The 21205-nt window shown below is 42.7% G+C and overlaps 2 protein-coding genes across 3 annotated transcripts in view; one reads left to right on the forward strand and one right to left on the reverse strand.

Moving 5' to 3' along the window:
• Mtor (mechanistic target of rapamycin kinase) overlaps positions 1 to 21205 on the forward strand; it is a 123938-nt gene that overhangs the window by 41305 nt on the left and 61428 nt on the right. For both annotated transcript variants that reach the window (XM_020168600.2, XM_074081357.1), the window contains exons 26-28: positions 4756 to 4898; positions 6763 to 6925; positions 7040 to 7185. In XM_020168600.2, the coding sequence (XP_020024189.2) occupies positions 4756 to 4898; positions 6763 to 6925; positions 7040 to 7185 (452 nt within the window). The remainder of the gene's footprint in view (positions 1 to 4755; positions 4899 to 6762; positions 6926 to 7039; positions 7186 to 21205) is intronic.
• Angptl7 (angiopoietin like 7) lies at positions 11733 to 17199 on the reverse strand. The gene is made up of 5 exons (XM_020168601.2): positions 16436 to 17199; positions 13955 to 14055; positions 13205 to 13399; positions 12306 to 12504; positions 11733 to 12100 (listed from the first exon to the last, which is right to left on the reverse strand). Exons 1-5 carry the CDS (start codon positions 16803 to 16805, stop codon positions 11931 to 11933), a joined length of 1035 nt encoding a protein of 344 aa, XP_020024190.1. The 5' UTR covers positions 16806 to 17199; the 3' UTR covers positions 11733 to 11930.

Consider the following 21205-nt stretch of genomic DNA (forward strand, 5'->3'; position numbering starts at 1 on the left):
AAGCAGTGCTTTTCAAGCTTCTCGTTCTCATTAGGCTTACCAGTTGTAGGTGCTCTTATTAAAATGCTTACTCTAATGCAGGTGGTCTGAGGTCAAATCTGATGTTCTGCATTTCTAACAGACTCCCATGTAATGTGATGCTGCTGGTCCATGGGCCACACTTTGAGTAGCCAGGTTTTAGGTCTTTGCAATTAAGTACTGAATTGTCTCTGATGACCAAGGCCTGGGATGTAACTAGCTTTTCACAATGTATGCCAACAAGCTACCCACCTAAAAACAGGCAGTTTCAAAGTTCTTTAGTGAATCTAAGCAGAATAATTAGTTATTTCAGCAACTTTTAAAAATTCTAGGTAGTTCATTTTCCACATTTTATATTAGCCTTCAGTACCCCTGGAGACTGTAAGCAGCTTCCACTTTGTATTTCAAAATGGTGTTACACTTTATGAGTAGCCACAGAGAGAAGTAAAGAATTGGGCAGGCCTGTGTCCCAGCTAATTCAGTTTTTTTTTTTGGCCAAGCCTATAAAGATTTGAACATGGTTTTGTGTGTGTGTGTGTGTGTGTGTGCACCCATAACCAGCTTTAGAGCACTGAGGGCTTATAAGTGACTTTACCCCCATGAACAGTGTCAGGTGACCCTGCTAAGAAATGCTTACTGATACAAGCTGGGTGTAGATGTGGAAGTTCATGCCTGTAATCCCAGTTACTCAGGAAGTGGACACTGGAGGATATAAATTTAAGGCCAGTCCAGGCAAAGTTAGTGAGACCCTATCTAAAAAAAAAGTGGGAGGGAGGATGAAAGAGAGCACTGGAGAGGGTGAATTCAAATATGATATATTTGATACATTGTAAGAACCTTTGTAAATACTACAGTGTACCCCCACCCAGCACAACAATAATAATAAAAAAAAGTGTGGCTCAAGTGGTAGAGCACTTGCCTAGAAGCTCAAGGGTCTGGGTTCAAATCCCAGTACTATAAAAAGAAAAGAGATGCTTGCTGGTTTAAGATGGAAGTGGTGGAATGTCCCTGATCAGGAGGAATGTTTCCTAACTGCTGGTCTGCGGCTTCAGCAGAAGCAAGGTCATCAGTCACGCTGTATTCCCACACAGTTATTGAGGCTGCTGCCAGCACCTCACTCTTGGAGCAGAGATGTTTCCAGCCTGCCCAGGTTCAGAGTGTCCTTCCAGGCAGCTGTTCACCCTGCTTTAAAACTTTGTTCTGGTTTTTTTTTTTTTTTTTTTTTGTCTTTTCTTTTAGGTGCTGGGATCGAACCCAGGGCCTCATGCATGCTAGGCAAGCGCTGTACCACCAAGCTACATCCCAGCCCTTGTTCTCTCTGTTTTAAGAAATTCTCCCAGAAGTCCTGTTTGCTCCCAGGAAATTTTTCTTTCTACCCAGGACTTTGAAAATAAGTATGAACTTTGCCATCAAAGACCAAAGGAATCTCTAGTTTTTACCTGTGAGAACATTTTATTGAATATAAATTGTGTTTCCACATGATTATGTAATGATAATTAGGGATTGGTATACTTAACACTTTTTGTTTTTTAAGTCTTCAGTATTCTTTATTTTTAACTTTTTTGTTGTACTGGAGATTGAACCCACAACCCTGTGTGTGGTAGGCAAGCATTCTACTGAGCTACATCTCCAGGCCCTCTAATCTCTATAATCTTTTCTTTTTGGAAGAGGGAATGGGTATGGGTCTCACTGTGTTGCCCAGGACAGTCTAGAACTCTTGGGTTCTCAGCCTCTCAAGTAAGTAGAACTATTGGCATGTCCCATTGTGCCTGGGTTAATTTTTTTTTTTTTTTTTTTTTGAGAGAGAGGATCTCACTGTATTTCCCTGGCTGGCCTAGAACACATGGTCCTCCTTCCTCAGTATCCCAAGTAGCTGGGATTCCAGCTATGTATCATATTTGATCAGCTTTCAAAATAACAATTTGGGGTACTAGTGGAGTGGCTCAAGTGGTAGGGTGTCTGCCTAACAACTGTGAGGCCCTGAGTTTAAGCCCCAGTACTGCAAAAAAAAAAAAAAAAAATTTAAATAATAATTTGGAAGCTGGTAGTATAGACAGCTTGTCTAGCATGCATGAGGCCCAGAGTTCTATCACCAGCACTGCAGAAAGTACTAATCATTTCCATGTCAGTCATTGTTGTATTGTCTATACTAACACAGGATTTATGTGATAATAGAAAACATAAACCTCAATTGTATATACCTCTAAGCATGCCTTTAAGATTTTCAGCAGATTTTTTGTTTTAAGACAATCTGTCTGGCTCTTCTTTCCAATGAATAAACTGGCGTGCTGTGAACAAAGACCAGTGTCACCAAATGAGACAGTCTGTGCAAGTGGACAGCAAAAGAAAGAGGCTGGTATTCACAAAGTTATTGTGGACTCCAGAGAATTGAGGTGTGACTATGTTAAAGAGCAGGGGAGGAAGTGGCCTGTTTGTGCAGTTCCCCATTAAGCTGACTTCAGAAGACCTCTTGACTGCCGTTTGTCAAACAATAGCAGCAATAGTAATGATAGCAATAGCAACAACCACTGGCATTTGCTAACTGCTTTCCCATGTCAGGTACTGTTGTGAAGACTTTTATTTATTGAATTTTATTTTTTGGTGGCAGTGGAGTTTACCTCAGCCTCATACTTGCTAGGCAAGCATTCTACCTCTTGAGCCACTCTGACAGCCCTTATTTTATATTTTTGAGACAGGGTCTCACTATGTAGCCTAGGCTGACCTCAAACCTCAATCCTCCTGCCTCAGCCTCCTGAGTGCTGGGATTACAGGTCTGTGCCACCACATCCAGTTTTGTTGTGAGCATGTTTGTGTCTTTAATCATTTACTCTTTTACTCTTCATAATAACCTCATCTGTTAGGTGTTATCATTGCTGTCCCTATTTTATAGGTATGAACTTTGAGGCACTGAAAGATTAAGATGCCCAGTTTATTAACTAGTAAATGGTAGAGCCAGGATTTAACCTAGGTAGTATGAATCCAGAACCTATTCTCTTAACCACTGTGCTGAATTGTCTTTGCCTTACCCAGGTCCAACCTTGCATCATTTGAGGGAGAAAGAAATTAGTAACATTTCCTTGTTTGTATCCAACTTTTAAAGTACTATCCAATACAATGTAGCTATGCGCAGACCCATTTGTGGGCAAGAGGCCAGATTCTGTAGATAGAAAAGGATTTGATAACTCTTATTTCACCCAGTAGAACAAGGTCTAAAAGTCAAGTCTTTTTTGTAACTAGTCTCTTCCTTCTCATTCACTGTTTTAAAAATTATCAGTAGTAACTTTTTAGTTTGTTTCTTGTAATACCTCTACTTGGGTTCCAACATAGAATACTAGTATAGGTAATTTCACCTGGTAAGTCCTCAGAACAGCAACAGACCTCCAGTTTATAACAGAGAAGAAGGTCAGTTCATCCAGTGGTAGATGGTGTAGCATATGGGGGGTCCTTTAACTCTGTGAAGCACTCTGCTGGTCTGAAATGTGATGACTGCTCTAACATACACGATTTCCCCGGTTTAGCGGGTGTTTACATGTCTGTTCTGCTGTAGAAGTCTCTTAAGAAGTCAGGGATCTGGTAGTTAGAGCTAGGCCAGTTCAAGTAAATGTCTTTTTGATAAAAGAAATGACTTTTGACTTACATCTTTGGGCTGTGCCCTCTGGATAACATTGTCCTTAGATAAAGAAGTCTTAGGCTCAGTGTGATAGCTGTGAATGGCAGGACCAGGATCCAAACAGGCATTTCTAATCTCCCAGAGGTAGGTGCTCATGCACAATGCTAACATTGTGCCAAACATGTCACTGTAACAGTGCATAATTCACTACACTAACAAATCAATTCCTAAGACACCCTTTGAAGGAGAAGCTGTTATCCTCATTTTTCAGATGAGGAAGCTGAGGCACAGATGTGTTAAGTAACTTGTTGAAGTTCAGAGAGCCAGTAAGTTACGTAACTGGGATTTGAATCAAGCCATCGAGCTCCATAGTGTGGCTTTGGCCACTGTGCTAGACTGTCCATCTCCAGAACCCTGTCTTTCCATCTACCTGCCTAAGCTGCCTAGTAGTAGTTCTCTTTGTGGTGCTGGTGATGGAGTCCAGGGTCTCACATGTGCTCTGCAAGTGCTGTACTACCGGACCACACTTCTAGCCTTGTAGTGGTACTCTTGATGGGTAAGAATTCAGAGTTTTGAGGAAAGTTAGGATAAATTAGAGAGCAGAAATTAAATCTGTTCAACTCTTTTTTGTTCCCCCACAATGCCATGGCTTTGAGCTCACTACTCACTTGGTTTGTAGCTTGATTCATGATGGTGTGAACTTAACCATTTTCTCTCTGTGTGGTACCTGTGTGGTACTCTGCTGTCAGAGGATCTGGGGCCTTAGCCTAATACAGAGTACCCAGCTCCCTTCATGCACTACAGGAGGCCCATTAGACTTGGTTGAATGCCCTCTGAGTGTGACATCCATTCTGGTTCTGTAGAGTTCTCTGCTTTGCTGATGGCTAAGTCCAGCACAAGTGAGTTGTAAAACAGGTCTTTTCTATACTGTGGTTTGTTCCACAAGTTGGAGCTTTTACTTTATGTCTTTTAATTAAATATTACTCTTTTGTATTTGTGGTCTGGAGGAATTTTAGCAAGAGGTATAATTTTACAAACCAAAGTAGAGTAATCATTAAATAGATGATAGCTCTTTGTAGTCAGCTCTTAAAGTTAATGGTTTCCCATTGTCACCTGTGGGATCACAGGCCTGGGGAGCTGCCAGGAGGGTCTCCAAAGATGACTGGCTGGAATGGCTGAGACGGTTGAGCCTGGAGCTGCTGAAGGACTCCTCATCACCCTCCCTGCGTTCATGCTGGGCTCTAGCACAGGCATACAATCCAATGGCCAGGTATGGCATGTCAGGGCTCCCTTCAGCCCAGCTTCCTTTCCCTTGTTTCCAGATTTTTCTGCAGTGGACATTTATTGTTTATAATGTAGCATTAAATGGTGACTTTGTTAAAAAGCAACACTTCCCATTAGTAAGAAGCAAAAGGAATGCATTTCATTTCACTTTAGTCAGCATAGCAGCTTTGCAGGAGTAGAGTTCTGTGATGTCCCTATTTCCACAGTGTGAAGATTGCATACGCTCAGGTATTGTACTGTACCTCTCTTCTGCTCAAGTCACCACTGAGCACAGTAGCATCCCAAAGAGTATTTACTACAGGTAAATACACACGTTTGTGTTTATTCACTTAATCCCAAATCTGTTCATTTGGGATCCAGTGTGGCCTTTGACCTAGATCAAGAAAGCGTTTTGTTTCTGTTTCTGGTTTTGGTTTTTGATACTAGGGATTGAACTCAGTACCTTGTGCTTGCTAGGCAGATGTTCTACCACTTGAGCCACACCTCCAGTCCAAGACAGCCATCCAGTATAGGCATATCCTATAGTTTACAACTCCTCTCCCCCCACATTTACCAAAAAAGTAGAGGCTAGGATTAAAGTTAAATGTTAGAGATGGCAAATATGTGCATCCATTTGGTGCTATGTGATTTCAAGTAGTTGTAGTCATCTTAGAAATGTCAACTCTTCCCAGTGTTTTTAAAGCCCCAGCTGTTAGAGATTGGCTTAGAGAACTTTTTAAGACTTTGTATGTGAATTCTCTTTCCTAATACTTCTGGTTTAAGTTCTGTTGTCACTTTTTAATAGACATCCAAGTAAGGGTTTTGGCTGTGTTTAGAAAACAATAGCAGGGCTAAAGGCATGGCTTTAGAGAGACAAGGTCCTATGCTGCCAATAATAATGATGATGAAGCAGAGAATAATTTTTAAAAAATAGCAGATGGTGCCATTTATTTATTTATTTGTTGTTTGTTTGTTTTTGCAGTTCTGGGGTTCGAACTAAGGGCTTTGTGCTTACTAGGCAGGCACTCTACCAGTTGAGCCACTCTGTCAGCCCTCCTTTCCATTTCTAATCTTAGGAATTTGGACATTGCCCAAGAAACATTCCCTAGAATCATTTAAAGATTATTATTTTCTGAATCTATTAATGCCAACTTCTGTGTTAGAAGTCTTCTTCCAGCTAAGCACAGTAGCTCAAACCTGTAATCCTAGCTGCTTGGGTGCAGAGACTGGGTGGATCATGTTTGAGACCAGCCCTGGAAAAAAGTTCAAGAGACCCCATCTCAGCCAGTGGTTGGGCTTGATGGTGGGTGCCTGTCATTATAGCTACATGGGGAAACACAAATAGGAGGATCTTGCTTGGGCATAAAGTAAGACCCTATCTCAAAAATAACCAATGCAAAAAGAGCTGGGGGGTGTGGCTCAAGTGGTAGAGCACCTGCCTAGCAAGTGCGAGGCCCTGAGTTCAAACCCTAGTACTGCCAAAAAAAAGTCTCCTTCCTGTTCATACCATCCAAGTAATATGCCTACGATGGCAAGTTACTTTTCTGTGTTCTTCTGTCCATCCCACTCTCTCACAGTTCTGTCTGTGTCATAGTGTCTATACTTGTACTTTAAGATATGGTAGCCACTAGCCACGTGTGGTTATTTTAATAAAATTTAAATTTTACTTCTTCAGTTATATTTGCCACAATTCAAGAATTTAATGACAATGGCTACCATATATTGTTCAGGGATGATTTAGATCATTTCCAGCAAGTTATTTGACAATATTATTGTCACTATTTGGAAGATTGATTATGCAACTTTGTGGCACTAGGCAGAGAGGCATGGGAGGGTGTTTGAACATCTTCTTCACTCCCCTATGCCCTCAGGGATCTTTTCAATGCTGCATTTGTGTCCTGTTGGTCTGAGCTGAATGAAGACCAGCAGGATGAGCTCATCAGAAGTATTGAGTTGGCCCTCACTTCTCAAGACATCGCTGAAGTCACACAAACTCTCTTAAACTTGGCCGAATTCATGGAACACAGTGACAAGGTGAGCCATTCCTCCATTGTCCAGGTGGAGGATGATAAGGAACCAGCTGGTGGGAAGGAAGAAGCATCCATGCAGCCCACTCTTGTTTGTTCCCCATCTGCTGTTTTCCTCTAGGGCCCCCTGCCACTGAGAGATGACAATGGCATTGTTCTACTGGGTGAGAGAGCTGCCAAGTGCCGAGCTTATGCCAAAGCATTACACTACAAAGAACTGGAGTTCCAGAAAGGTCCCACCCCTGCCATACTCGAGTCCCTCATCAGGTAGGCCACACACTTTTTATGCTGCTTCATTCAAAATGACCTTTTTTCTCCCAGTACCTAATGCCAGTTCATTGGAGTTACTTGGAGATTTCTGCTTGGTGAAATCTGCCACATAATCTGGCCAGCATGCTTAAATAACATGTTGTTGCAGATGGACTCTCCCCAGTATTCTCGTCATGATTAGCATATCTTCTGACCCTTTCCACCTGGGCTCCCATTGTTCTCCAACCTGTGCTTTCTCTTCCCAGTGAACTTAATCCAAAAGCAATTCTATGGCCACAGTAGCCTAAGAAAAACAGATTTGGTGTCTGAGTTAGATAGCACTTTGTGGCAGGATTGGGATGTACTGACTGGGCTTTAAAGGCAACCCAAAATCAGCGTGAGGTTTTAGTGACTTAATCTAGTCATCCTCTCTTGGAATTCTATGTATATAAATACAGCAGGGCTGGAAGTGCCATTGAGTTCCACAAAACTCCAGTTCCGCCATAAAAAGCAAAGCAGAGTCTGAGATCTGATGGTCTTTCCCTCAATTTGACTATATTCTCTCCTCTCTCAAGATAGGTTTGAGTCTTCTGAGCATGGAAAAAAGAGGTTGTTTAAGTGCTATCATGAAATTACAAGCAGCTAGAAACATGAGCTTCTGCTCCTGGAGAACTACTCACTTCCCCTGATGATTATCAGAGAATATTAACACTGGAATCTGATTATCTTCATGGAAATACTAACATGGTTGATCATTTCACTAAGACAGTTTAGGGAATATCAGTGCCTAATAAGTTCCTCTGTTGGCTAATAGAGCCTGCTGTGCATGGTACTTCCTTCATTTGAGTGGATAATCAAATTAGCTGAGTTCGCTGCCTTTGAGCAGGTGCTGAAAAGTGTTCCTTTAAGCATTTCATCAAATGACCCAAAAGGTAGAAATGTTAATCGGATTTCTGTCCAAAGACCTTGGCTTGGAGAATGTTGATGTGTGAAATATCATATAGGCCATTTCATGAAGAATGCTTCATCATCAAATTAATGCAGTGAACGTGAAGGCCCTCAGCTTTTCCTCCCATCTCTAGCCTGCTAATGCAATCTAATGTGATAACTGATAGAAAATATGGTAATTGGGTATGTTAACTTCAATATCAGATAACCAGTTTTGACCAATAACGTCCTTGCTGACTTTTTCCTATTTGAGATCTGTGTGTAACCTCCCCATCCCACCCTTGGTTTTTCCTCTTATTTGAGACAAGAATAGAAGCAATTTTTAGTAGAAGAATATAGTCAGAGGTCTGGAAAAATGCGCAAGAAAGTCATTTAGCTTTTTAAGCAATGTAATTGAAAATAAGTCCTCAGAATCCCCTGCAAATTAATCTTAGCTTTTTTTTTTTTTTTTTTTTTCAATGCTGTTCTTAGGACTAGCCAGTTTCCTCAGCTCCTCGGGCCCATTCAGCTGGTTCAACTTGGCTTAGGGTTCTTACCCCATTGAATTGATCTCCTGAATCTCCCTAGTACCTTTCTTTTATGCTTCCATTTGTAGTGTTCACTTCTGATGTTGTAAAACTGCTTTTCCTAAGCACCATTGTGGTGGTATGCTGTCATCTTTACCGGAGAATGTTTTAAGAAACAACTTTAGGCCAGGTGCCAGTAGCTTATACCTGTAACCCTAGCTACTTGGAGGACAGAGATCAGGAGAATTCAGTTCAAGACCAGTCCAGGCAAATAGTTCTCAAGACTCCATCTCCAAAATAACCAGAGCAAAATGGACTGGACATGTGGCTCAAGCTGTAGAATGCTTTGTAAGCATAAAGCTGAGTTCAAACCTCAGTCCCACCAAAAAAAAAACCTTAGGCAAAGCTGCTGTTGGGTAAACTGCCCACATACTACCCCTTGTCCTTTCTAGGGAGCTGCCTGGAGTCCCCTTTCCATATCACTGGTTCTATCCTCTTTTAGGTCAAAGACTGTAATTTATATGGGCCAGAGCCACCACTTTGTTCTAGTCTTGGAGATGTGGCTCTTCAGTCAAAGAATTCCTTTTCTTCCAGTGTCTATTGAAGAGTTTGTAGTGAAAATCCTGCTTCCTTTCAACAAATTACAGACATCTGTGCCTGCTTTGACTATTAACACCTGTTCCCCACCATTTTTTTTTTTTTTTTTTTTTTTTGCAAAAGAGAGGATCTCACTATGTAAGCCCAGGCTGACCTCAAACTTTCTCTACAACTCAAGAGGGTGAGGGGATGAGGTAGGAGGATCAAGAGATCAAAACCAGCCTGGAGTACATAGCAAAACCTGTCTCAAAAAAAAAAAAAAACACCTCTCTTCTGATAATGTTCTCTTGCTGTTGGTTTAGTCTGTCTTTCTACTTACTTTTTTACCTGTCTGCTCCAGGACAAATTAAATCCCACATGTAATCCCCAAACCAGGCTAACATTGAGACAGTATAATGTATTCCCAGTTCCTCAAAGCTCATGTATATCAGTAAATATAATTGCTTCTTAGGGGAATAGTGGATTAAAAAGGTACCAGATTATTAGGAAACACACACAGATACAGCTGTAGGGCTCTTATTTGACTAGACAGAGCATGAGTGTAGAATTTTCTGGCCTGCCTTTTTTCTACCTGAATGGAATAGAAGATATGATCAAAGCTGGATGCTTTTACTGCCCAGCTCCTGGCATGTAATTCCCTTTTTAAATATTTCCAATTGAAGTAACTGTAAAATTAAAAATGGGCCAGTGCTCACTAAGTGGACATGCCTGTCAGGCCAATTTGTCCCTGTCTCTTGTACAACCCTGTTCTTTTGTGTACCTTCCTCTCACATTTCTTAAAGGATCTGGTCAGAACAAAATGTTCTTTGCCTTTCAGGAGCAACAGCACACTCTGGTTTTGGTGCTGTCCTCTTTTAGATCAGAGATTGTACTAGGCCACATTTTTGGTGTCTATTATCTGCCTATATCAGAACAGGTGCTTGAGAGATGTAGGTGCTGTCAGAATCCATACACTGTGAGAGAAGGGGTAGATAATCGGTGCATTCTATGCCAGTGCTCTCCCTGCACTCTGCCCTTCTCTCTGAGAAGGTAGAGGGTGAAGGAAACCACCCTCTTATAGGGCTTATAGAGGAAATGGAGAGGATCATTAACTACTTCTGCTATGGGCATCTTGCTTTCTTCACTCCTTTTAAGCCCCAGTTCTTTCTGTCCATTTCTCCCAGCAGCATGGTACTCATCCCAGATTATCTTGCCTGCCTGAGAAAGTTTTTGTTTGAATCTCTTTGTCCCATAGAAAGCCCTACTCCAGTGTAGTTACTCACTTTATTTCTTTAAAAATCCCTAAGGTTCTTGTTGTGAAGGTGAAGTAGATTCCCACAATCAACCGTAGGTACAATAGAAAATATTGAGTAAGAGTAATGTCTAACCTTACCTTGACTGGCTCAGGGGAATGGTTCATTTTGGAAAGGAAAAATGACTTCCTCAGGCCAAAATTATGTGACACCCCTTATAGATAAAGATAATTTTCTTCTCTGTATTTTTAAGTAGAAAGTTTGAGTGTTTGTTCACAAAGCATTTTGAAGCCAAACGGTGGCAGTGGCCTCGGATCTGATCCCATTCTAGCTGGCTTTTTTGTCTCCTGTCTCTTCTTTTTTGGCTTCCTACTTTCTTGGTTTCTCTGAATCCTGAGACTTAAATCAGTCTTCTCTAGCTGCTCACTCTCTAATTTTAAGTTGAGCTATTTATCATGCTGTAAGTGGTAACAATAACTTAAAAAAATTCAAATTTGAAAAGTGGTTATTGTAGAAGGAAATGATATTTTGAGTGTTTTAAAGCACAAACTCCCAATATTTATTTTTACAAAGCAAGATGCTTATGTACAGCATTAATTGTTTAACCACAGCGCCATCTACCTTCATTTCTCAGCTATTTCTGACAGATAAATTAAAAGCCCCTCTGGGCCCATTTCATACAAAGTGAATAAAAACAGATGTGTCTGTGATGACTAAAAATGTTCTAAGCCAGTTTTGTGCAAGCATCAAGGGACCATGCCCGCCTCCCCCGGATGCTCCCTGCTACATCATATGATGTTCAATGATGTTCTCTGACCCAGGTGAGCAGGGAAGGTGCCAAGATTCTGACTGCAAGGCCCAGGGCCTTGGACTCTCTCTCCAAGAAAGTCCAACCTGAGACAGCTCATATCCAGCCAACAAATTTTGTGGGTTTTTTAAAATGTAGACTGAAGGTAATGTCATTGAATTTAAAAATAGAAATTGCCCTCCTCTACCACCCACCTTTGTTCCTTTATATAATACTCAAGACCTCTCCTTTAACAATCACAGTAATAGTTGTTAGCAAAGAGATTTGGAGTTGCTCCTCATGTAACCTAAGCCTTAGAGAACATGGATAAAGTGACCTCCGATTTTTTCCCCCACCTATAAAGTATGTGGAAACAACAAGCTGCTGCTCTGTCAGGAATCAGAGGCAGAGAGCCCACTCAGCCCCACCCCCTGAGAGGTCTGTGAGATACGGCAGACCCTCTGGGTTTAAATGCTTCACTCATTTACCTTAACATTCTTGGTACATACAACTTTATTGTGCACATATACTCACTTCAACAGCAAAGATACTGTAATTGTACGAGAGTGACTCATTGGAGATGGTAGGCCAGTCACCATCTCTGCCCTTTCTATACACTCCTCTCATCCCGCCCTGCCTTCCCCAGCTTCCACTTGTCTTGTTTCTGCAGCCCTGCTCCACAGCCACCTTCTTTCAGAATTTGAAAGCTTCTGGGCGGATCTTCATCTCCACCCTCTTCAGGGAGTAGGTGGCTCCATGCCAGCCATACCAGGTGATGCCATCCAGGTGCTTCCTGTGCTCCCCCAAGCGGTAGTACACCCCGTTGAGGTTGGAGTCTGTGCAGCAGTTGTACCAGTATCCACCTGGCATGAAAAACAGATCAGACTAGTACTCTTACGACAGCCTTCCTCAAAATAGACTGACAGCAGAACTTAAGCAGTTAGAGCTTGTAGCAAAGAGAACACCACAGTCAGACTGCCAGCTGTGCAATTGTAAATTCACTCTTTGTCCTCAAGAAGGATTGTGGGCTTAAACCTCAACCTCTCCTTCCTCCTCCCCAAATCCCACCTTTGCGGAGCTGTGCACACTTGTCCAAGCAGTTGTCATTGTCCTTGTCCTTGGTGCTGAAGACCGTGTTGTTATGATAGAGGAGGGCATCCTTCCCCACGTTGCCACTGTAGTTCCCCAGGAGCAGCCGATAGCTGTTCAATTCATTGCTCAGAGCAAAGTGGCTGTACTCTGCATAGCGCGCATTGCCCTCCCAGTCCTGGCGGGTAGGAACACAGCCTTAGAGAAACTGCAGAGGGCTTCATTTCATACCATTCCTGTACCTCCTCTCCTCTCTCTCTCTCTCTCTCTCTCTCTCTCTCTGTCTCTCTCTCACCAGCCCTATGCCAAAAATCTTTTTACAGGTGTGAATCTAGTAAGGCTTTATTACTTGTACCGCCAGCTTACCATACAAGCTAGGAGTTACCAGTAAGAATAAGTCAAACTTCTCACCTTCTGGCCTTGATTGGTCTTTCTGTATCCCTTCACTTCACGTCTTAAGGTGTAGATAGGTGTTTTTTGCTGAGTCCCACTCAAGGATGTCATCAGAACAATGTGAGGATCTAATTAGTGCTTTTAAGACCCTCTAGAGGATCAACCAGTGTCAATAAAACTTACACATAAAGACCTCATACCCCAGGCCTGACAAAGATGATGGTGTTTTATCCCAGAAGACCTTTTTGGGTTTGCTGTGTCTCCCCAACTATTGGGTATGCCTTGTCCTGTGCCAGCTGCAGCCCTACTTTGCTGAGAAATAGAAAAGAAAAAAGCCTTCTTCCTCAACTGTATTGCAACCTGCATGAAAACTGTCACAGTGAATACACAGAACTATAATTAATAGATTAGGAATAGCGCCTCCAGAGTCAGGCATGTGTGCAGTTGACCTAGATCAGTCTTAGGGCCTCAGGACTTGAGCTCACCTCCATCTCCACACGGAGCCGTGTTGGCTGTCTGGTGAGCCGGTGGATATGTTCATTTCCCAGCCAGAAGTCCCCACGGATGCTGCCAAAGCCCTGCTTGTACTGCTTCCAGTCCTGGTAGAAGGAGACAAGGCCACTCTTCCGTCTCTGGATGATGGTCCAACCTCCACCTGAAGTTTCCATATCACAGAACACCTGGAACAGAGGGGAAACTCTAGTTAGGTACTCATAGGGGCAGGTGGCAGGGGCTTGAGATCAGGCTTCTCAACCTTTTTCCTGTCTCTGCAAAGCCAGCAATATGTGTGCTCCCATAGTCACATTGGTTCACTATGGCAGCAATGCTGCCCTTAGTGTTGGGGAGCTAGATTAGGGTGGTGGTGGAATTATTCACAGGTGGCTTAGTAAGAATTATCAACATTGGGGATAGGTGTGTATGTACAGCTTGAAGAGAAAAATCCAGATACTTCTCGTACCTCCTTCATGTTCTTTCTTTTCTTCTCCCCCAAAGAATAGCTGCTGTAGGGCACCACAAGATTTGAGTTAGTTATGTGTTAGTTATTACAAATTAGCTAATCTATATTAGAATGTTTCATATTTGGCTGCTAATGACTTAAAGAGCCCAAACAGATGCCTGCTCTCTTGTATTTGATGTTTGCTGCTCTTGAGTTTCCCTTTCTGTAGACCATGACAAGCCATGTTGTCTCCATGCTGCAGACAGTAGAATATGGGCAGGGGCTGTAGTAACCTCACCTCCAGCTCAGGGGTGCCCAGGAATTCATCGGGAGGAAGCTTGTACACTCCAGAGATGCGGTAGTTCTTCTGGTAGAGGGAAGAGCAGTCATAGATGGCATCTGTGAAAGGGGCACAGAGGGTAAGCAGAGACTCAGGCTCCATAGAGGGTAGTCATGCCTGCTGCCTCTGAACTGAATGATTAAACAAGTCTTCATTTCTACCACAGGATGCTCATGGGTAATTCCCAGGTAGTATCCAGGTGGACATCAGGAGATGAAGAGGGGCATGTTTGGGCTTCAGTAGTGGTGGGGCAAAGGGTAGGGGAGCCCTTCACCCAGGTAATGTCAATGAGACTGTCAAACAGGTGGTTTCAGGTTAAATCTGACATAAGTGATCCTGCTGTACTTCTAGGCCATGAATTCTAGAAATGGCATGGTATGTGAGGGCTACTTAACAGATACTTCTGTGAGTAGCTTCAGACTTCTTAGACAACTTCCTCTATCAGAGGATAAGTCGTGAGTATCTCAGAGGTGCTGGTTTGTGTTGTTTCTCGGAGGTAATGGCTACTGGCAACTGGGACCCTAATTAAAGGAGATGGATTTTATATTCATCCCCAGCCTAGTCCAACAGTGCTAGATGCTCAAATGAAAACCAAAACCCTGAGGAGCCCTTGGAGGGCTTCTTCTGAGAATTTTTTTCAAAATAAGGAAATGAGATTTTTCAGTTTTCACTTCTAGCGTTGATTCAGGTACTTCCTTGACCGCCTTTGGGACTACTGGTCTATGCTGGCTTTTGTCTCCTTGTTCTAAATAGTAAAGTGGGTTACAAAAGAAGTAGCTGCTTCTGATAGGAGTCAGAGAGTGGCTTTTACTGTCTAGGAGATGCTTTCTGCTCTTCATGTCTTGGGACGTTTTCCTTGGTGATCACTGGGTTGGGGGCTTTGAGAAAAGCACAACTGCCACCATGGGAGTTGTCCAAAGTACCTGAGTTCCCTCATGGAGCATTTTGGGGAGGGGGAACTGGAATATACTTGCTTTTACCCTCAGAATTCTATATTTCTTATTTCTGGTGAAAGTCTCAACTTAATGCTTACTTATCCAGTAGGTAGCCCTGCACCTGGTCACAGTTTAGAAAAATAAAGAACTTGTCCTGGGCAAGAAGAATAAGAAGCCTGACAGGAGGGCTTTGTTCCACCCCCAGGAGACTCTTTGCTGGGGAGTGAGAGAGGGCCCTGTTTAAAAGAGCAGGAAGTGGCACAGTCAGATTCCTCTGTCTGGCCTGGCCTTCCATATGTCTAGTTTCATCTCACAGGCCAAATCAGGATTCACTGGTCTGGAAAATGGCCTGAGAATGCCTTTCTAATCCCTAACTGATGTTTTGTGCTGAAAGTCTGTGCTCAGAATGTGATTTGTACACATTGGTTTAGATAACAGAATCTTCAAGCTTAACTTCATATTAAAACTTTTTCATTTGAGCCAAGAGTAATCAGGGGCTTACTCACAGGAAGTTAGTCATGTCTTTCTTCTTTTCTTGGTTATAATGTAACCAAGTTTTTCTGTTAGCAGGAAATGATGTATCTCTAGAATATACTACTTACAACTAACATTTTCTGATAATTTCAGAAAACCACATTTATCTCAAACAGTAAATTCATGTGTGGTCCTGCTCTGAGTTAACCAATTGAAAGTTAGTTTGCAAAATAAAACATTAAGTATACTTTATTTTGACCATTAAAACAATCTTTATTTCAGCACTGCATTTACTTACTTCCTGTATTATTTGGGAGTATTTTATTTGAGACTATAAGAAAAAAAAAAAGAAATATATTGAGGACTCTCCAGGAGCCTGTCCTTTCCTCAGCACAAAGGACTTCTTCAAATTACTATGAGCAGTGTCTCTACTCTAATTCTGATTCTGAGCCAGTGAGACAAGTGAGGTTTGCAGAAAGAGAACACAAAATTCTAGTAATGCCCATTCCTGCTAAGTCTGAGGGACAACAGAGGACCGTTTTGGGTAAAACTTTGTGTCCAAAGAAGCAGATGGTATAGTCTGGTGGTTAGTTCTGCTTTGTGGGGTTTGGGGTGCAGTCTGCCAGCTCTTGGTAAGGAAGGAGCATAGCTATACTGACCAGGAAGATAGGAACCCTGCCTACAAGACTTGCTGTTTGACTTTAGGCAAGCCATTTCATTGTTCAATGCTTCAAGGTGGGAATTCATACCTTTTCATTTGCTGACACGTGGCATGATTGACAGAGACCTGTGAGGGCTTTTAGAGTGACTAAGTGGTACCACACCTGCCTAGCAAGCATGAGATCTTGAGTTCAAACACCCCACCTGTGACCATATTGACTAAATTTATATGAACATTAAAATCTGAAAGAACTACCCCATCAGCCTTTGCTGACGGTTGAGCAGGTTACCCAGAAGCAGTGCTGTGGACAGGTAGACCTCAGCCACTTGACTGCGGACAGTGAGTGGTGTGAGGACACGCTCTCCTTACCTGCTGAGGTCTGTGTGACAGTCTGTGCTGCCTGCAGCTGCATGATGTCAATCTGGTTGTTCATCTCTGAGTAATTGCTCTCGGCATCTGTGAGCCGTGATTCCATGCGCTTGCTGTTGCTCTCCAGCTCCATCACCTGCATGACCACACTGACCCAATCGCTCTCCTGCTTCTTGCTCAGTTCACCCAGCAAACTGCTTAGGTTGGCCACCTGGGCTTTGAGCTCCTTCATCTCCTCACAGCAGGCAGCCATTTTGAGCTGTGCAGGTGTCTTGCGTTTAGGGGGCTTCTGCAGCCACGCTGGGTGACTGACAAAGGCCATGATGAAAATGCTGAGCCAGGTCAGAGCTGAGAGAGTCTTTTTCAGCATCTTTTGTAGGCTTGGGTGAAGAGGATCTTCCTTTGGTGCGTCTGGATTTGCCTAGCAGAGGTCTGCGAAAATGTAGCAAGTCTTAAGCTTTCACTCTGGATGGCCTCACACTTTGTTGTTTTCTTTCTTTCCTTGCTCTTTCTTAACCTTTCTCAAAGTTTGAGTTTCTGAAAGTGGAGCTTAATGGGTGTTCTATCTCTCCTTCACAGGCCCAAATGCTCCACCAAGTCAGCATCTTAAATATTGTTTGTGCCTGCACCTCCACCCTCCATGGCCCTGCATAGGCCTTTAGTCCCTCCCACCTCATCTGGGAAAGTCAGGTGTCTCTTTGGTGAAGTCAGCATAGACTTAGGCCAGAGAAGGGGAGGAGGGAGACAGAGCAAGTCTTTCCTTGCCTTCCCAGTCTGGGCTCAGGAAAGGGGACTGTAAATGTGTGTTTCCAGTTTGGCCTATTAGATTGTATCCCTGCCAGCCACTGGCTCAGCTCTATCAGCAGGCAGGCAGGGTCAAAGGAATTTCCAAATTCCATCCTGAAGGTTATATAACCATGGGATGAGTGAAGTAGGTGAAAGAGAGTTGGGAGTAAAACTCTCCTCAGCCAGGGAGGCCTGCTAATACAATCCGTCCTTGTTTACATGAGGCGCTGGTGTATTTTGGCTTCTTGCTGAATGTGCTTTTCTTTCTTTTTCTGCTCATCATTCAGTATTTTACAAAATCATTATGGAACCTGGATCTAACACTACCTTGTTTGAAATTTCCAATCTAGAAAAGTTCTAGAGATAGGAAGATAGAATAATCTCTTAATAAGCAAAAAGAAAGAAAGACTTTGTATCCAGGAAGTTGTCTTTCTTTTTACATATGTTCTCCTTCCAAAAAGAACAGGCCAGTATGAGCTTTTCACACTTGACATTCTACAAGGAGGTGTCAGAAGCTTACAGCAGAGATGAAAATTCAGCCATGCCAGGCATGATTCTGGGATTGGTTACCCACATACTCCTGGCAGTTTCTTGGCAGCACCAAGAACAAGCCTTAGCCCATGGTTCAAAACGAGGAACTTGTATTAAAATACGGAGAAAAGACTCCCTATCCCCTAATATATCCAAATCAAGAATCTCATTTCCCTCTTTCTATGTAGTAGTAATTTGAAATTAATCTCCCTCTACCTTTAGATGACTTTGTATCTGAGAGACAAGGTTATTATAATTTTTTATATACATTATATTTGAAAGGCACTGCTCTTTTGAAAAGATGTAAAAGCATGGAATTTCAGCAAACATCCTTAAAATAAGCACTGATACTGTATATAAAGATCCATCTGTCCTTTGGAACACACAACTGCTGTTTCTGTGTTAGGGAGCCACCAAACCTGTTACTTGACCTTTGATATTCAATGTGTGTCCTCCCCTTGCAAACATGACACCAGGCAACTCTTCATCCTACTGTAGTCCCACAGAACCCTTTTCTTTAGTGCTTCCAGCTCCTCAGAGCCATTGCCTCCCCAGGCTATAATTGCAGCTATGGTGGCTCCATCAGACGTTTGGGTCTGATGGAGGGGTAACCATGGTGGTGGTGGTAGCCACTCCCACCTTCTGTTTCTGCCAACTGAAATGCCAGATTTTTGTTTCTTCTTCCCAATAGCCAGTTCATCCAAACAGCGAAATGTTGTGAATAAGTTTTTATATCTGGGCAGAAAATGAATCATTCATTAATATTTGCAATCCACATAGCAGTCCTTTTCAGGAAAGTTATGAAAGAGGTTTGAAAAGCATCAAGCATGAATGTCTAGCCTTTGACATTTATTTTCTAGAAATTTATTTCTAACATAAGACATAATGTATAGACAGAGCTTTTCTTATTCAAAGATTTTCTTAAATTGCCTGAGCTGACCAAGTGTCAATAAATCTCCCAAATTTTGGAAAAAAAATAATTAAGGGTATTTTCCATGCCAGAATATTATCTGATTTCCAAAACAGTTAGGATGTTCCAAATTCTGAGTTCTTTAAAAAAGGAAGAGTCGGTCCTGTTTTAAGCACAGTTAAGCCCATGGAGGAAGCCAGGAAGAATGGGAGGACTACAGTGGTTTCCTTTCCTGAAGACGTCTCCAATCCCTTCTTCTGCCTGTCAGTGAGCAGTGACCATAAAGATGGGAATTAACTGAGAAAATGTGGAAAAGCTGATAGGAAACCATACAGTTCTTCCTTTCCTCCATTTTGCTGCTGGTGAAAGAAGGTTAAATAGCTTTGTGTTTGTGGGAAAGGTGTTATGAAAAAAGCCAGTGCACTGTCACTTAGCCTGGAAATTCTCAAAGACTTCATGGTACTGAGCCTGCACTGCCTTAGGCTGGCACCAAGGAAGCTGTGGAGCTGCTTGAGGGCTGTGGAGTGGGCAGGGCCTAGGAGTGGCCTTTCCTCTCATCTAAAAAGGATAGTCAGGCCTCCTTTGCTTGACGAGTTCTGCTGAAAAGGCTGTTTCTTTTTGATACATCCTGCTTCTCCCAGCCCTTTAACCCTCACTTTCCAAGGTAAAGAGGGAAGCTATGCCCCAGTGCTCTCACCATGGGCTGAGTACATCTCAGAAATGGCAGCTTGGTTGGTGGTTTAGTTGGGTGCGTCATTTAAATGCTCAGTTTCTTCCAGAATGCTTTAGTGAGTCTCAGCCTGCAACAGCATACATAGCCATTCGATGCAGCCTTTCCATCACCATTCAGGCCTATCTCTGTTTCACCTAAAAGCACAGGTCCTTCACAGAAGCCACTCTGCCTCTTCTCCACGCCTTCTAATAGGCCACCTCTACCAAAGAATGTCCTGGACCTACTGGAAATCATTTCTCTTTCTGGGGGTGTGAATATAACTCAGTAATACTGGACCCTGAGTTCGATCCCTAGCACAAATAAAAGAAAAAAGAAAGCATTTTTCTCAGGCCTACTCTTTTTTTTTTTTGGACAATACTGAAGGTTGAACTCAGGACTTCACGCCTGCTAGGCAGGTATGCTACCACTTTACACTCTACCGCTTGAGTCACTCCACCAGCCCTAGGCCTACTCTTCAGATTCTATCTATCTGTCTTTGATTGTTCTCAGGACTTTGTAGCAAACATCTTTTCTGTTAGCCACCATTCAAGTTGCAGAATATAGCGATATGCTGGCCCAGTCTCAGTTGTCTCAACAGTCTAGTTGGGGAGATAGACAGTTGAACTCCAGGACAGTATGACATGCTAGGATGGGCACACAGAGGAGTGTCCAACACACATGACTTATGGGTGGCCTCCCTAGGGAAGTGTAGTCAGAAAGTACAAAGAAAAAGGATGGAGTAGCCAGAAATGGGGGAGGGTATTCTGAGCACAGAGCAACTGTGTAAAAGGCCTTGCTTAGTAAGAGAAAGTAAGTTGGCAAGTGTGGCCTGAGAATCAAGAAGAGAGGGGTCCAGTGAGAGTTAAAGCAGAAGAGATAAAGGCCAGCCAGGCCCCAGAGATCCCTCATGTCCAAGTGAGGAGCATGACTGTCGCAGTGGAGACAGAGGACCACAGAAGGAATCCAAGAAACTTTGGTCTCTTTTTGCTTTGTTTGCCAGAGTCATCAGCAAAGTGGCCTTTTATGATTACCATACAAGATTTTTAACTGGAAATGGGGGGTTTAGATCAGTGAATTTTTTTTAAAAATGTAATATGTTTATATTAAATGCCCTGGCTTTAGGGTTAAGGAAGGTGGTGCATGAAACACTTAGGTACTTATTTCTAGAATCAGGCCAATTTGGCTCTTAGACCCTCCTAACACTTGATAGCTAGCTATTTAATCATGAACAAAGTATATAACTACTCTTAGGTTTGCCAATCTGTGAAAGAGATAAAAAGGAAAACTAAAAGAAAACTACCTGACCTATAGCTGAGCATATAACTCCATGGTAGAGTGCTTGCCTATCATGTAAGACCCCTGGGTTTAATCCCCTGTGCCAAAAAGAAAACTCTCTTGGGAGGCTGAGGTAGAAGGATCTCGAGTTTGAGGCCAGTCTGGGCTACATAGTGAGACCCTTGTCTCAAAAAAAGTAAAACATAAGACCCAGTCTCGCATGTTAGCACATGCCTGTAATCCCAGCTACTCAGGAGGATCATGGTTCAAGACTAGCCTGGGCAGAAAGCAAGACCTCTATCCCAAGAAATAAGCTGGGCATGGTAATATGCCTCTGTAACCCCAGCTATGCAGAAGGTGTTAGGTAGGAGGATCACAGTCCAGGCCAACCTCAAGCAAAAATGCGAGACCCTATCTGAAAAATAAAGTGAAAAAGGGAGCTGAGGGTGTGGCTCACGTAACAGAGCATCTATCTAACAAGTGTGAGGTATTGGGTTCAAACCCCAGTACTGCCAAAAACAAAAACTATTTCACCTTTCAGGATCCGGTTAAATAA

This window comes from Castor canadensis, chromosome 7 (assembly GCF_047511655.1).
Source record: "Castor canadensis chromosome 7, mCasCan1.hap1v2, whole genome shotgun sequence".
NCBI classification, from domain to species: domain Eukaryota; kingdom Metazoa; phylum Chordata; class Mammalia; order Rodentia; family Castoridae; genus Castor; species Castor canadensis.

Excerpts from the sequence above, each read along its gene's own strand:
- Angptl7 (XM_020168601.2), bottom strand. The coding sequence starts at position 16,805 with ATGCTGAAAAAGACTCTCTCAGCTCTGACCTGGCTCAGCATTTTCATC. Across the intron at positions 13,400-13,954 it reads TGGGCACCCCTGAGCTGGAG|GTGTTCTGTGATATGGAAAC; the intron begins GTGAGGTTACTA and ends CCTCTGTTCCAG. Across the intron at positions 12,101-12,305 it reads GTGTGCACAGCTCCGCAAAG|GTGGATACTGGTACAACTGC; the intron begins GTGGGATTTGGG and ends TTTTCATGCCAG.